Source organism: Pangasianodon hypophthalmus, chromosome 2, assembly GCF_027358585.1.
Source record: "Pangasianodon hypophthalmus isolate fPanHyp1 chromosome 2, fPanHyp1.pri, whole genome shotgun sequence".
NCBI lineage: Eukaryota > Metazoa > Chordata > Actinopteri > Siluriformes > Pangasiidae > Pangasianodon > Pangasianodon hypophthalmus.
In genome coordinates this window covers 13,445,789-13,460,936 of record NC_069711.1, presented here as the reverse complement: position 1 = coordinate 13,460,936, position 15,148 = coordinate 13,445,789, and the positions used below count along the sequence as shown (strand labels likewise).

The window sequence follows — 15,148 nt, the reverse complement described above, 5'->3', positions numbered from 1 at the left end:
GGATAGAACACTTAGACACACAATTTATAAAATAAAATTATTATCTGACCAACTTTGTTACATTTTCTATGATTCAGTTCAGAGTCTGAGGTACAAACAGCTGATACATGATACATGTTCTCTGGGTATCTAGAGATTAAAAGCACTGTTTTTTTTCCCCCTCTGGGTTTAAAGCACGTTAAAATGGTGGTTGGCTTTTCTTTGTGTATGTCTAATGCTTGACACAGGACGTGTTCTAGCAACTGTCAAGCAAATTCAATTAAGGCACAATTAAGCTGACTTGTGCAATATATAATATTTTTAATTACTGGTTTCATGTCTTACAGCCTCAGTAGCCTCAGAAGCACTTGAGCACTGTGGCTAATCACTTGGATGTAATTAAATTAAGGGTAAAGAAACAGGATCTTGTGCAGTTGACAAAAAATTAAGAACCAAATAATTCATCAGCTGTGAAATAAAGTGTTTCTGAGGCTGCAGGAGGTGAAATCATCTAGTCTAATAATAGTCTAGATAATCATCTAGTCATGTGGCTGCAGCACAGTGCATAAAATTATGCAGATACAAGTCAAGAACTTCAGTTAATGTTCACATTATTTACCTTATGATTATTTAGATTATTTACCATAATTATATACCAAGGTGAAGGTGACCTTGTGTGTGAGGTGTACTAGATTAAAAGGGGGAATGAATGAGGATATAAGCCGGATGCAGAGTAAAATGTTAAGAGTTTCCATTCTGTGTAATGTCTAACTTTAAACTTAATGGAGTGTGACGTGACGTGAAGTGTGTGTGTGTGTGTGGGTGTTCAGTGAATACAGTGGCATGGCCAGGGCTTGGGGAGCAGTGGGCGGGGCTTACAGCACGGTGTCGCACGCGCTCGGTGTGGCTCAGTGAAACATTTCCCGCATTTCTCTCTCGAGCTGGACATTAATCCTGCGGTTTTAACCAAGCGGAGGAGCCCCGAGGCGCAGAGAGCGGCAAAATGAGCAAAGTGCAAGGAGGCACGAAATGCATTAAATACCTGCTTTTCATCTTCAACTTCATATTCTGGGTGAGTCTTTCACTAACCCATGTGAGCTGGAATAAACTGGTACTGAGGGGAATGGAGGGTTAGGTATGACAGGTGCGTGTGTCTCTGCTAACCAGGCTAACGGACAGTGTGTGTGTGTGTGTGAGAGAGAGAGAGCGAGAGCGAGAGCGAGAGAGAGAGAGAGAGAGATTCACATATCTCCAGTTGATCTTGTTTATCAAGCAGGATGATGTTTTCAGGTTTGTAACCAGCATTTCACCTCTCAGTAGTAGTAATAACAGTAGTAGGGACATGTTGCTGTGTTAGTTGGACTCCTGGTTGTTTGGAGGTTTGCTAACAGCAGATGTGTGGTTATAGTTCTAGCAGCTTGTGTAATTTTCAGTTCCCTTATTTATTCACGAGGTGCAGATTGCTTATTTGTGACAGGTCGAGGGCTATTACAAAATCTTTATCCATTTTTGTTTCTATTTGAAGTATTTTGCGACATTTGAGTGAATAAAATATTGGTGAGATTTCTACTGGGTGTGTACTGATTGTTTTTAGCTGAAATTTGTCATTCTTCTTCCTAACACTAAAAATTCCCCGAGCTGCATTTTCAGCTCTGCAGGGAAACTAAGACTGAAATGAAGTGAAAGTATGAATGCAGCACTTCAGGGGATTTTTATGTGCACTTTCTCACTGTAGTCCAGCAAAGTGCAGCTTATGAGGTGCTTCTGCTACTCTCTCACACTACTGCCTCACACTACTGCCTTAAATTACTGCCTCACACTGTTCCCTCACAGTGCTGCCTCACACTGCTCTCTCACACTGCTCTCTCACACTGCTCTCTCACACTACTGCCTCACACTGTTCCTTCACAGTGCTGCCTCACAGTGCTGCCTCACACTGCTCTCTCACACTGCTCTCTCACACTGTTCCCTCACACTGTTCCCTCACACTGTTCCCTCACACTGTTCCCTCACACTGCTCTCTCACACTACTGCCTCACACTGTTCCTTCACACTGTTCCCTCACACTGTTCCCTCACACTGCTCTCTCACACTGTTCCCTCACACTGCTCTCTCACACTGCTCTCTCACACTGTTCCCTCACACTGTTCCCTCACACTGCTCTCTCACACTGTTCCCTCACACTGCTCTCTCACACTGTTCCCTCACACTATTCCCTCACACTGTTCCCTCACACTGTTCCCTCACACTGTTCCCTCACAGTGCTGCCTCACACTGCTCTCTCACACTACTGCCTCACACTGTTCCTTCACACTGTTCCCTCACAGTGCTGCCTCACACTGCTCTCTCACACTACTGCCTCACACTGTTCCCTCACACTGTTCCCTCACACTGTTCCCTCACACTGCTCTCTCACACTACTGCCTCACACTGTTCCCTCACAGTGCTGTCTCACACTGCTCTCTCACACTACTGCCTCACACTGTTCCCTCACACTGCTGCCTCACACTGCTCTCTCACACTGCTCTCTCACACTGCTCTCTCACACTGTTCCCTCACACTGTTCCCTCACAGTGCTGCCTCACACTGCTCTCTCACACTACTGCCTCACACTGTTCCCTAACAGTGCTGCCTCACACTGCTCTCTCACACTGCTCTCTCACACTACTGCCTCACACTGTTCCCTCACAGTGCTGCCTCACACTGCTCTCTCACACTGCTCTCTCACACTGCTCTCTCACACTACTGCCTCACATTACTGCCTCACCACGACAAGGTAGAAGCTATATAATAAAGAAAGTAAGAAAAAATCTATTTTCTGTACATTTGCATAACCATTTCCTGGCTGATGAGTGGCTGTCAGTTTATTGTGACATTTCCTCCTTAACTAAGGAGTAGTCCTTCACAGTCAGCCAGTTCCCACTGATGGTTCATCTTTTTAAAATAAATATACACATCTATGTCAAGGAGTGCATTCACATGAGAAATTATAAATAGATCAACATGCCACCTAAATGGTTTAACTGTAATTGCACATCATTGGACATGAATTAGGTTTAAATGATGGTAGACTGTAGATTAAGCCATTATTAATTTATTTATAAAGAGCAGTCTCTAATTTGTTCATGTTTGTTACAGATATCCTTAGCTTATAACTTTAAACTGGAAAGTTAATTTCTGACCTTGTGATCAACCATTTAGGACTGTTGTGTCCTTTATTACATACAGATAACCTTGTGTCCAGAATTTGTTCATTAATTGTTCATTTATCATTTAGGTTATTTCAAATTTTAATCCTGATTTTAATTAGCACTTAGTGACTATTTTGACTTGGTAATATTTTCTGTGTGTTTTGTCTTATTTTGTGTAACTATTATAAAGATTATAAAGTTATTAAGTATTGGGGTCAGGTGTTTTGGAAAAATGATCAGCTAAACGATCACCCAAAATCCAGTGTTCTTAATATAGCTCGTAGTTTTGGGTTTGGAAACACTTGGAATCCGTTTGAGATTTTTCTGTTTCGTGGTCTCGTTTAAAACATGTTAATGTTTAGCTGACAAACATCTAGTTTACCCATATGAAGCAGGGTATTGCAGCAATACAGTATGTGATGTACCCAGTAACAGAGTATTGTGATGCAGCAAGTCACATGTAGTTGAGTAAAAAATGGAGGGTTAGGTATGACAGGTGCGTGTGTCTCTGCTAACCAGGCTAACGGACAGTGTGTGTGTGTGTGTGAGAGAGAGAGAGCGAGCGAGAGAGAGAGAGAGAGAGAGAGAGAGAGAGATTCACATATCTCCAGTTGATCTTGTTTATCAAGCAGGATGATGTTTTCAGGTTTGTAACCAGCATTTCACCTCTCAGTAGTAGTAATAACAGTAGTAGGGACATGTTGCTGTGTTAGTTGGACTCCTGGTTGTTTGGAGGTTTGCTAACAGCAGATGTGTGGTTATAGTTCTAGCAGCTTGTGTAATTTTCAGTTCCCTTATTTATTCACGAGGTGCAGATTGCTTATTTGTGACAGGTCGAGGGCTATTACAAAATCTTTATCCATTTTTGTTTCTATTTGAAGTATTTTACGACATTTGAGTGACTAAAATATTGGTGAGATTTCTACTGGGTGTGTACTGATTGTTTTTAGCTGAAATTTGTCATTCTTCTTCCTAACACTAAAAATTCCCCGAGCTGCATTTTCAGCTCTGCAGGGAAACTAAGACTGAAATGAAGTGAAAGTATGAATGCAGCACTTCAGGGGATTTTTATGTGCACTTTCTCACTGTAGTCCAGCAAAGTGCAGCTTATGAGGTGCTTCTGCTACTCTCTCACACTACTGCCTCACACTACTGCCTTAAATTACTGCCTCACACTACTGCCTCACACTACTGCCTCACACTGTTCCCTCACAGTGCTGCCTCACAGTGCTGCCTCACAGTGCTGCCTCACAGTGCTCTCTCACACTGCTCCCTCACACTGTTCCCTCACACTGTTCCCTCACACTGTTCCCTCACAGTGCTGCCTCACACTGCTCTCTCACACTACTGCCTCACACTGTTCCCTCACACTGTTCCCTCACACTGTTCCCTCACACTGCTCTCTCACACTACTGCCTCACACTGTTCCCTCACAGTGCTGCCTCACACTGCTCTCTCACACTGCTCTCTCACACAGACAGGCTTTGAATGTCTGCTTGAATAAATGTTATCTTTACTGTGTGGAGTAATGCGTTATATCCATGTGAATTCTGATTTTATTCAAATCCATGTTATTTTCTACTCAGTCATGTGACATAAAAAAAAAACCTTCCAAAGACTAGCGTTGTATAGTTTCTGCACCTCCCACTGTTTCTGACATGATGATTTTATCATCAAACTAATGAAGTTGTCACATTAGATTTGCTCAAGTGGTCAGTGTAAGAATGCTGTAGTGAAGGGGGTTTGTTGGAGTGATTGGTTATCTCTGTACTGATGCCCAAACAATAGACAGCAATGCCTTTGTCTCACAATTTTGTACGATAGAGAAGTGAACTGTTGTCTTGGGGACTTGGCGTAGTAGCTGGTTGGGGTGAGCGCCAGGGCTGGAGGGTTCCAGCCGGAGTGACAGCAGAGGCCTGTGAGACTGGCACAGCCTGCCTGTTGATGATGACAGAATGGCAGGATGACCTTAAACGAGAGGTTTCCCATTCACTCAGAATACTACTTCTTGCTTAGATTTGTTGATTCGTTTTATCCTCAATGAGGAGGGATCAAAATGATATTCTTGCTATTCTGTGTCCTAAGTTTCAGGCTTTCAGGAAAACAGAAGCATGTTGGGTCAAACCACAGTCTAAATCCTAATCCATTTCACTGACATTATAAGGCAGTCTGGGTGTTGAAACACTGCAGACAAAGTCCAAGTGCGCTTGGGTTAAGAACTTGTGTTTAAAAACCCTCCCACAGACAGACTAAACAAATATGGTGAGAATAACATTTTACTGTTCTACCGGAGCCAGGGAACATTAGAAAAAAACAGTGACATCTTTTGCAGCTATCACTTAGGGGTTCTTATGATGAAAGAACTCTAAGAGGTTGATGGAGAACTAAGAGGTTTGAATCTAAACTTAACCTGACTGCTTGTTATGCAGTATTATTACAGAAGGCTAGGCAGTTTTGATTTTTTTTCTAATATTTTCTATTATCTATTGATGGATAAGTGGTAAGAACTCAAAAAGTCACTCGTGTTTGGACTTTAGGTTTGGACTGAATATATAACATGTACAGTATAATTACTAGATACAACAGACATTACTTGCAGCTTATATGTTTACCAAAAGAGTGAAACAAGTGAAATGGACAGTGAAATGGATAAAGGGGCAAAAAAGAAGCAAAATAATGCCTTGCTTGCTCTCAAAGGTCCCATCAGCTTGGAAATGCAAGGTATTAGTCAAGTAAACTGCAATATCTGGGTACAAAGTGTAATGTCATCCATCCTCTGATACACCCATGCATCTCCTCATATAGGTTATTACAATAATATGCCAATACAAGTATGGCAAAAGTTAGTTTATGTTAACTAGATAGATTTACATATCTAGCTAGCATTACTCATGCTGTTTACAAATTATTGGCCTACATTTATGTTGTATGCGTGACACTGCCATCAATGGTACACGATTCTCACATGGAATCAATGGGGAGTTAGTTTTTAGGAAAACTGATAGTGATATTGGCACCAGACCAAGATATTTTAGGATTCTCTAGTCCATCTCTGATAAAGGTGTCATGATGGAAGTAGATATGATCATCTTTTTTGCTTCACTATTTCAAGTATGCATAATATGTCCAATAAATAAATATGTCAGAAGGAAGATGATAATACAATCTACAAACTGATAACCATAACCATTTCTCATTTTGTATCCAGCTTTCTGGTTCATTGGTGGTAGCAGTGGGACTGTGGCTGAGGTTTGATCCTAGCATCCTTTCATTACTGAAAGATAATGAGGCCCCCCAGACCATCTTTTTTGGTGAGTAGCATACAACTTTTACATGAAAGAACTCTCTAAGCAAAAAAAGTTACGCTATATAAAAAAAGAATGTTATGATGTAACGTAATCACACTGTGAAGTATACTGTAGACCTCCTACTGTGATTTTATAGGAATAAGTGGGGATTATGGGATTTTAAGTGGCATACCAGTGTATTAGCTACACCTTTGTATGTGATATAAATTTGAGACAGTCCAAGACAAGTCAGATTGCATCCAGATTCCACCTTGGTGTGGTCAGCTCACAAGGCACCTTGTGAAATTGAGAAATATTCCCGGTCCAGCTGAATGATGATTAAATTTCGGTTGTTTTTTTTTTTTGCATACTACATTGGGCCTCCTATCTATATCTATCTATAGATTATATATAAAACCTACAGGGTGTCCAAAAATTCAGGAACCAATGAGAGTACCAAGAAATAATAAGAAGCACTATCTCTACCCTTTCATCCAATGCTAATGTCATTTTTCTCCTGTAAGGAAACACTAAATATAAAAATATATGCAAATAAATAATTAAATAAATACAAAATCATGCATATGTAGTTTAACTCCCATTGGTTCCTGACTTTTCGGACACCCTGTATAACTTTCTGAAAGCCTAATGAGGTGCAGTATGCTACCGGTTCACTGATTAATAAACAGGTGAGAACTCCCTGAATGGGATGCCAGGCTAAAAGGGCTAAAAGGGCCAGTTTTAGTGTAGCCAACTGACCAACTGGTTTTTGTAGGGTGGAAACCCATGCAGACACAGGTAGAACATGCGAAACTCCACACAGACAATAACGTGAGCCCTGTGATAGCTTCAGCAAGGTTTACATCCTCAAATAACAAACCTGTCAAAAACACTTGATTGTCGAAAGAGGTTGAGTAGATTATTTATATATCTACTATATATGTATGTATTATTTCGGCTGGTAATATCTCTGTATGATGACCTGCTACCGAATCTGAAAAATGAGGTACATATAATGACAGGACTAATAAACTGCTTTACTGTATGGCAGAGCTGCTGCGGTGCTGTAATGGGGGATGGAGGCTCAATATTGGGCTCAGTCATGATGAATGAGACACTTATAAATCTGGCTAATGGCTAAAGGGTATTTCTCAAAGGGCATTACACATAGCGGTGCTCTGTGAGTTACAATGGGATCGTTTTCTTATTGACTCGATTCGGGACTCTCTCAGAGGAATGGAGGACTGCTCAGCTAGAGCCATGAGGCTGTGGAGCTCTATCCACTTACCTCATAAATCTTGATCTGTGATTCAAGTTGCAAACAGGTGGTCATACACTAGTTTCATGTTCACCTTTTGGACTGTTAAGGTTTCAGTTTGACTAGGGGTTCTGGTTGTAGAAGTGCACTTAAGTAACTTTACTAGACTACTACTATACCTCTGGCACTTTATGGCTTTGGCTACAGAGAGGGGCTTGTGGTTACTGGCTGTGGGTGGCAAATGCACTTCTGTACAAATCAGGCTGACCTATCATGAGAACCACAGATATTAATCAGAAGATACCTGAAAAATGTAGAGGTTTTTTTTTTTTTTTTTTTTAAGGGAAGGGTGGTTTTGTGTCTGGGTGTCAGTGTGAACTGGTACAATTGTAGTGAAGTCGCTTGCCAGATATTTACTAAAGGTTCTTGTGTTAATATTCTATGATGTTATACGTAAAATGACGGTGAGTAGTCAGTAGCCAGTGAGTGAGACATTGGTGCCAACAACTATGAAAACAATGAGCTAAATAAGCATGAGTAACTCCTGTTCTAACTTCTGTTTGCTTAATATTTATGTGTATCAAAAAGTGCTACACTGGCACAGCGGGTAGCGTTGCCCCATCAAAGCTCCATGGCCCTGGGTTCAATCTTGAGCTTGGGTTACTGTCTGTGTGGCGTTTCACAGTTGGCATACCGACTGTGGTTACTGTATAAATATTTTCAGAAGGTGTATAAGTTAGCAAATGAAGAAATGACTCTGCTAAGATCAAATAGAAAGCTCTTACATGATGATGCAACATTCCTCTCAGGTGGCTGTATCTCATTTGTTCACTTCTTTTTGCTATGGAGCTCATCTTGTGTTACAAAACATGCAGATGTGTCATTTCTATGTTACTGACAACCACTAATTTGATACTTTCTTAAAGGTCTCAAAGGTAATTCCCACAGCATTTGATTATTTGAAAAAAGAATTACCATAAATTACTCTGGCTATATGCAGTGCAAAGCTGTTTATTTGAAATCTGTGAGCAGTGTTTATATAGGCTATAGGCTTATATAGGCTGCTTCTAGTGCCAAGTTCTCTGTCCCTGTGTCAGTCAGGAAGTAAAGAGAAGAGCTGAGGCCTGATGTTTTCAGCTCTTATACTCACAGTGGACTCATTTTACTCCCCTTCATCATTTCTAAAAGAAAACAACTGCTCAGTGCCTCCCTTGAGTTTTAATTAGCCTAGGAAGTGAAATGGGTGAAGACCTTTCTTAGCAGCCATCTAATGAGGATGTGAAAACGACTTTGGTTCCTTTTCATATACCTTCAGCTGAGATGTGTTTTTCTAGAGGACTGTTCATGCTTGATTTTTTGGAAAACAGACAAGACAGTGATGCCTAATAATTATTCAAGATTTAGCTTTTTTTTTTTTTTAACTTTGGGAGCACACCATATAAGAGGTTTATCCTATATGAGGCTCATTTTCACTAAGGTAGTTACACTTCTGTGGGTATTTCATACTTCTTTAAGGTAAGGTCAGTTTGTGCTTTTCATCACTGATTATGGCTATAGTTCAGCTGAAATGCTGTGCAGATGGTGGCAGGGGTTGAAGTTATAGAGTTGATGCCATCCTAGCAACAGTGTCTTCAGAGGAATCCTTCAAGTGTCCTCAGAGGAATTTCCACCAGCAGCACAGACTTTTCTCTGACCTGCGCTGCGAGAGAAAATTGTTGCTATGGAGCAGGATGCGATCACTAATGGCAGAGGGGAACAATGAAGGAATATAATGCTTCAGAATTAAATATTGCAAACACATCATAATCTACTGGTAAAATAAAGAAATCAAATAAAGAAAACTCCTCCGTTAAATCAACCTGAAATGTAAAGTCAAAATTTCTAAGATTCAGTCATCAATTTAATTTGTCTGAAAGTTGCGCACACTGGATAGTGATCAGTTTTTGTTCAGAAACCTTGGTTCAGGTGTGTTGGGAGCTGGAAGAGAGTGAAAACGTGGACCCTGATGAATAGTTTAGGAAACTTTCTAGGATGTAGGGGTTTGTCTCTAAGCACAGTGCAGGAGAAGCTTGTGTTGACTGTCCTGGGTGAGTGTGTTGTGTACACAAAGACTGGCTTGTGCTGCTCTGAGTCGATGAGTTGCTTTGACTTTTTATTGTTTTGTGATACCTATGCTGAAATGAGAGCCCTGTTTTACATACACCAGCAGCCTGTAGTGCAGTTTAAACCAGCAGATTCATCGCTACTGTCATACTTCTGTACTTTATACTTCTCTGGTAGAAACATTTATTTATGCAGGGGGAAGTACATAGTATTAAAAGTGAAACTCATTCTGCCTTTCTGTCAACCATTACCCAAGAAATGGAAAAAAAGGCATGTTCCACCACAAACACCTGGTGGAATTACAGCTTTATATATAATGGAATATATTTTGTTATTAGTAAAGGCCAGATGGCATTAGTTCCTCTTTTTAATTTCTTGTAAGTCAACTTTGGTTTTCACCTTTGCGACTAACCATGAGAAATTTCTGCATGTGATTATTTCATGGATGATAGGTTCAAAGAGAGGAAATATCAATACACAGACCTGACCAAAATTAGGGCTGGGTGGTATGACATCCATACCGCAATAAGTTATAGCCCACTTTGTGTTTTTCGTTGTTAAATATTTTTTTGTATTTGATAAATATCATAAATAACTGTTTTTTTTCTAAATGTTTTTTTTTCCTGGCAGTTTGTGAATAAGGAACATCACACAATATATATGTTGTGTGTCATGTCAAGTATCAGTAAATAATACTTTTGCCATTTCACCCATCCATAACTGAAATACACAGAACTGTGGCTCTAGCATAAAGATGTATAAATGTCCTATTGCTGCCGACTTCTGGTGAGATTTGGAGTTGCACACATGCATTCACTGGAAGGGAATTTAGAGAAACTATGAAATTGTATTTCTGTAAGGTCTGCAGCTACCTTGTCTCTCTTTTCCGTTTCCAGCTGTGTATATTCTGATCGGAGTAGGAGGAATCATGATGCTCGTGGGTTTCTTCGGGTGCTGTGGAGCCGTGAGGGAGTCGCAGTGTCTTCTGGGATTGGTGGGTAAGAGCCATGTACCGCTCCATTAACCTCAACCAGTTTAGAGTTTGCTATACAGACTTGTTTTTTAATTTAGGTGAATGTGGCTGGGAGTCCAAGAAGCAAAATTGTCTGTGTTCTTGGGCTGGGATTACTTAGCATTACTGTCTCCCCTGTCAGTCAGAGAGACACTAGCTGATTATGGCTGTCTGTGAGCTCATGGATGCAGAAGAGGGCAGTTAGTGCTTTCTTTCAAGTGTTTTACACTGCCCTGTGATGAAGCTAGTGGGTGGGAATTGGCAAATGACCAAATTGGGAGATAATGAGGGTAACAAAACCTAAAGTAAATGTGACTCTCTTGTCTGTTCTCTAGTTCTTTTCCTGTCTGCTGATCATTTTTGGTGCAGAAGTGGCTGCAGGAATTTTTGGCTTCTTGAGCAAAGATCAGGTAATTTACCCACTGTGCGACTTAACAGTGCTGTTGAGTCTAGATGCTAATGATATCGAAAAACAAACATGGATGCTCTGTCTTCAATTTTTCAGATTATTAAACAGGTTAAAGACTTCTACACCACCTCCGCAGCTGGAAATGGCAACAGCACAGTCACTTCCATGTACCATGCTACTGTATGTCTACCATTTTATTCTTAAACTGCTACCAGAGCTCTTGTACTTCAGGATTACTCACTGTATTCCCTGTCTCTGTCTTTTATAGCTTGAGTGCTGTGGAGTCGAGAGAAAATCTAATACGTCGCTGTGTCCTGATAATAATAGCAAGGTACAGTTTTGTGATGTCATGCTTATAGCATTTTACTGGTCATTAGTAATGCATTTAATAAAATCTTTAATTGTACCATCAGATGCTGTCATTATATTTAAGCTCAGTAAAGAAAAATATATACAGTATTTCTTTGTAATTTCAATTCCTATCTATTAACTATTTTTTTTATTTATAAAAAAAGGATTTAACAAGCTAGTGATGTTAAGCAAAACATATAGCTGAGAACACTATTCCTAAAAACAGGAATTTCCTAAATGACTTGGAAATTTTAAATCTATTTTAAGTATTTCATTTTAAATGAATTAATATTAGTATTGTAATTATAATATATGTAAGTAGCTATTTTATCCTCAGATAATGCTTGAAATATATTAAATATTGTTTCAAGCCATTTTGTCAAAGCTTTCTGTGCTTATTTTTATTCAAAAATAAAATATTTTTGTTTTATTACTATTAAAATTTGGCTAAAAATGATCTAAATCAGTGTTTGAACCTTGCATTACAGCCTGACAGTTCCAGGGCCCAGCTTCGACTGTGGCATCCGGTGACCGTCAATGTTTCACATGTTCTCCCTACAGCACTGTGCAAAAGTCTTAGACACCCTATTTTTTCAGTACAAACTTTGTTATAGATTTTTATTTTGTGAATTCTACATTATTGAGTCAGTACAAAAACATTTTAGACTTCCTAACATTAGTTTTCCAGCACAAAATTAAATGTTACAGAAAAACGTTTGTATGTCAGTAATCAGCATATTATGTAAGAGACACTTTTTTGTCTGAAAACATAATGAAGGCTGCTGGGTTTTTTGAAGCAAGTGCAACAGTCAAAATCTCCAGAAGAACTGTGGCTGCTTCTGCAAGATGCTCAGTAAAACTTACAGCTCATTTCCTTATAAAACTGCACAAATCATATCTGAGACTACTAATTTTTTTTAAAGAGTCATAACACCAAATTAAATCACATTTAATTGAGGTCCCGTATCCAGAGTTCTGTAATCACCACGTAAAGGTAAATAGGAACTCAACAAACTCAGCATACAAGACACAGTTAAGCAGATATCCATTCCTCATACAAGTAAAAAAGGCATAAAAGGCAAAATTCTCCACAGACTGTAAACTAGATTAAAACAGCAGAAGCAACCTAATTACAGGACAGCTGCAACAACAGTACGTTACCTACTGGGAAACAGACAGTCAGCTAAATGTCATTTGGCTTTAAACACGTAGTACACCGTGGCAGACTGCCTGAGCACAGTAAGTGATAGTACACAGAACTATGCTGATGAAGTACAGACTCAGTCAACAATGACCAAATGGCTATAGAAACTAACAGGCACAAACAATCATGGCTCCCCAAAGAGCAGGCAGTATACCATGTGTGAACAAAACACCCCTGCACATGAACTGTACTTGCACATAGAATCTTCAAAATTCAGTCTAATACAAGAAGAATTATTTACAAAACTTAAGAAGAAGGACTAGACTTGGTGGTGGTGGAGGCATCTTCATCGTTCTACTTGAGTTTTACTAGTTTATTTACCTTCTTCTTCTTCTTCTTTTTCTTATCATTATTATTATTTTTATTTTATTTTTTTAAATGTCTTATGTAGTGTCTTAATCTGTGTTGATTCGCTTTTATCTTGTCTTGTTTTTATTCTTATTTATCTTATCTATTCACACACTTTGTAACACAAAGTACCTGAAACAATGTTAGTTGGACACATATTCTCTTAGGATCCTCTATGACCACTCACAATGGTGTTCATGTACACAAAAAGACATTTAGATAAAGTAATCCTTTAATTATATTAGCCACCAGTAGCTCGTGTTAAGTCCAGCAGATGGCAGTGATGGCCATGCTTAGGTAGAGGCCATGAGTGCTGAGGCGTGAAAGGAAGGGAAGCTCAGCAGAGAGAAGAGCACCAAGGCCAGGAGAAGCGTGTAGGATGGTTAAAATGAGAGGGAACAGATGGTGAGATGTTTCATGTGTCACTTGATCCCTGTGTGTGGGGTGGGGTACCCCTCAATTGGCTTCTCTTTTTCAAATCCTCGGCATGTCACTTGTTCATAGTAAAAAGGGTTAGCGTACCACATTAGGGCCTGATAAAGTCAGAGGAACATATTTAATCAAGAAAGAACTCAAAAATAACTCGATCATTATTTTATTTTTCCCAGGACTGCATCAAAGCCATAGAGGATTTTTTCAGTGAGAAACTCTTCATCATTGGATATGCGGGTATTGGCATTGCAGGAATCATGGTACGTACATGGAACTGTCTGCATACAGTGTTGTAATGGTGTGTGGCATGCGATGTGTGTTATCATTATAACATATTACTGTCTTTGTGTATAGATAATTGGTATGATCTTCAGTATGGTTCTATGCTGTGGTATTCGGAGCAACAGGGAGGTCCTATAGATGCTCATAGGCCTCCTACTTAAGGCTGAACTGTCCTGAATCCCCTGTCCTGACCTCACTGAGCCATCACATTTGAAAGGCTCACATAAAATAGTGTAAGATATTGTTGCAGCTTTATAATAATCTTTTGTTTCTTTGTTTAATTGTATGTCTTTGTGCTGAATCACCACTGCATGGACTGAGAGTGTAACTGAATTAACATGACCTTATATTATTTTGTTTATCTGGGAGAGCAGTTACGATTACAGCCTGATTTTTATGATCAGTTTAGACATTACCAAACAGAGAAGCTTGGGCAACATTCTGTTTTTCTCCTTCTCCTACTATGCATTACACAACTTTGGTAATGTAAATACTGTATATATAGAAAAGGTACTACTTGCTTTCTGTTGATGCCTTGGAATGTTATTTAGTAGCCCATGTTTGCTGTAGTAAAGTGTTTAGTTTAGGTTATGAGTAATGCTTTGTAAATGTTTAGGTGGTTTGTAAGTGATTCATGTTCACGCTGCCATATTTGCAAAAACATGATTCGAAGATGACTGCAACAGCACAGTATTGAGTGGTGAGGCATGAACATATACCACTCACACTTACCCAAAACCGAGAGGAATACATGTTGCTTGTAGTGCAGTGTGAAAACCCTTGCCCTTGTAAACTGTCAATCCTTTATAGTAATGTCTTAAATACTACCACCTACAGTACCCTTGCATTCTTCCATGAATGTGTCAGCACTGCCTCCATACTGTTAGTCAGAAGTTCTATATCAGTGAAACATTAAGCACAGCTTTGTGTGGGTAACAATTATAGTATCACAGTTCTTTAATCACACGAGCACAACTTGGGTGAACTGATACCTTGCTGTGCCTTTAATCACACATTCAGTATGGCACCTTCCTTTCCTACCTAAGCATGCTGTGAATGATAAAAATATGCCCTTGTATATATCATGAGTTTATATTTCTCCTAGAACATTTCTAACTTGCTTGGGTAATGCTTTGTTCTTTGAATACATGGTGGTATGGGTTTAGCCGGTTGTTAAAACACAAAAAAATTATCAATGAGTTCCACAGCATGTGTTTTGTAGCTATCTCTAAATATGATTTATGACTGCTTTGAAAAAAATAAATAAACGGTAATAAAAAAAAAAAGCATTG

General features: G+C 39.4%; 1 protein-coding gene across 1 annotated transcript; it reads left to right on the top strand.

Moving 5' to 3' along the window:
- The first annotated feature begins 841 nt into the window (after nt 1-841).
- tspan2a (tetraspanin 2a) lies at nt 842-15,138 on the top strand. Its single transcript, XM_026914240.3, has 8 exons — nt 842-1,051; nt 6,379-6,481; nt 10,715-10,812; nt 11,166-11,240; nt 11,336-11,419; nt 11,508-11,570; nt 13,751-13,834; nt 13,929-15,138. The coding sequence occupies exons 1-8, from the start codon at nt 983-985 to the stop codon at nt 13,992-13,994; spliced, it is 642 nt and encodes a 213-aa protein (XP_026770041.1). The 5' UTR covers nt 842-982; the 3' UTR covers nt 13,995-15,138.
- Nucleotides 15,139-15,148: the final 10 nt, after the last annotated feature.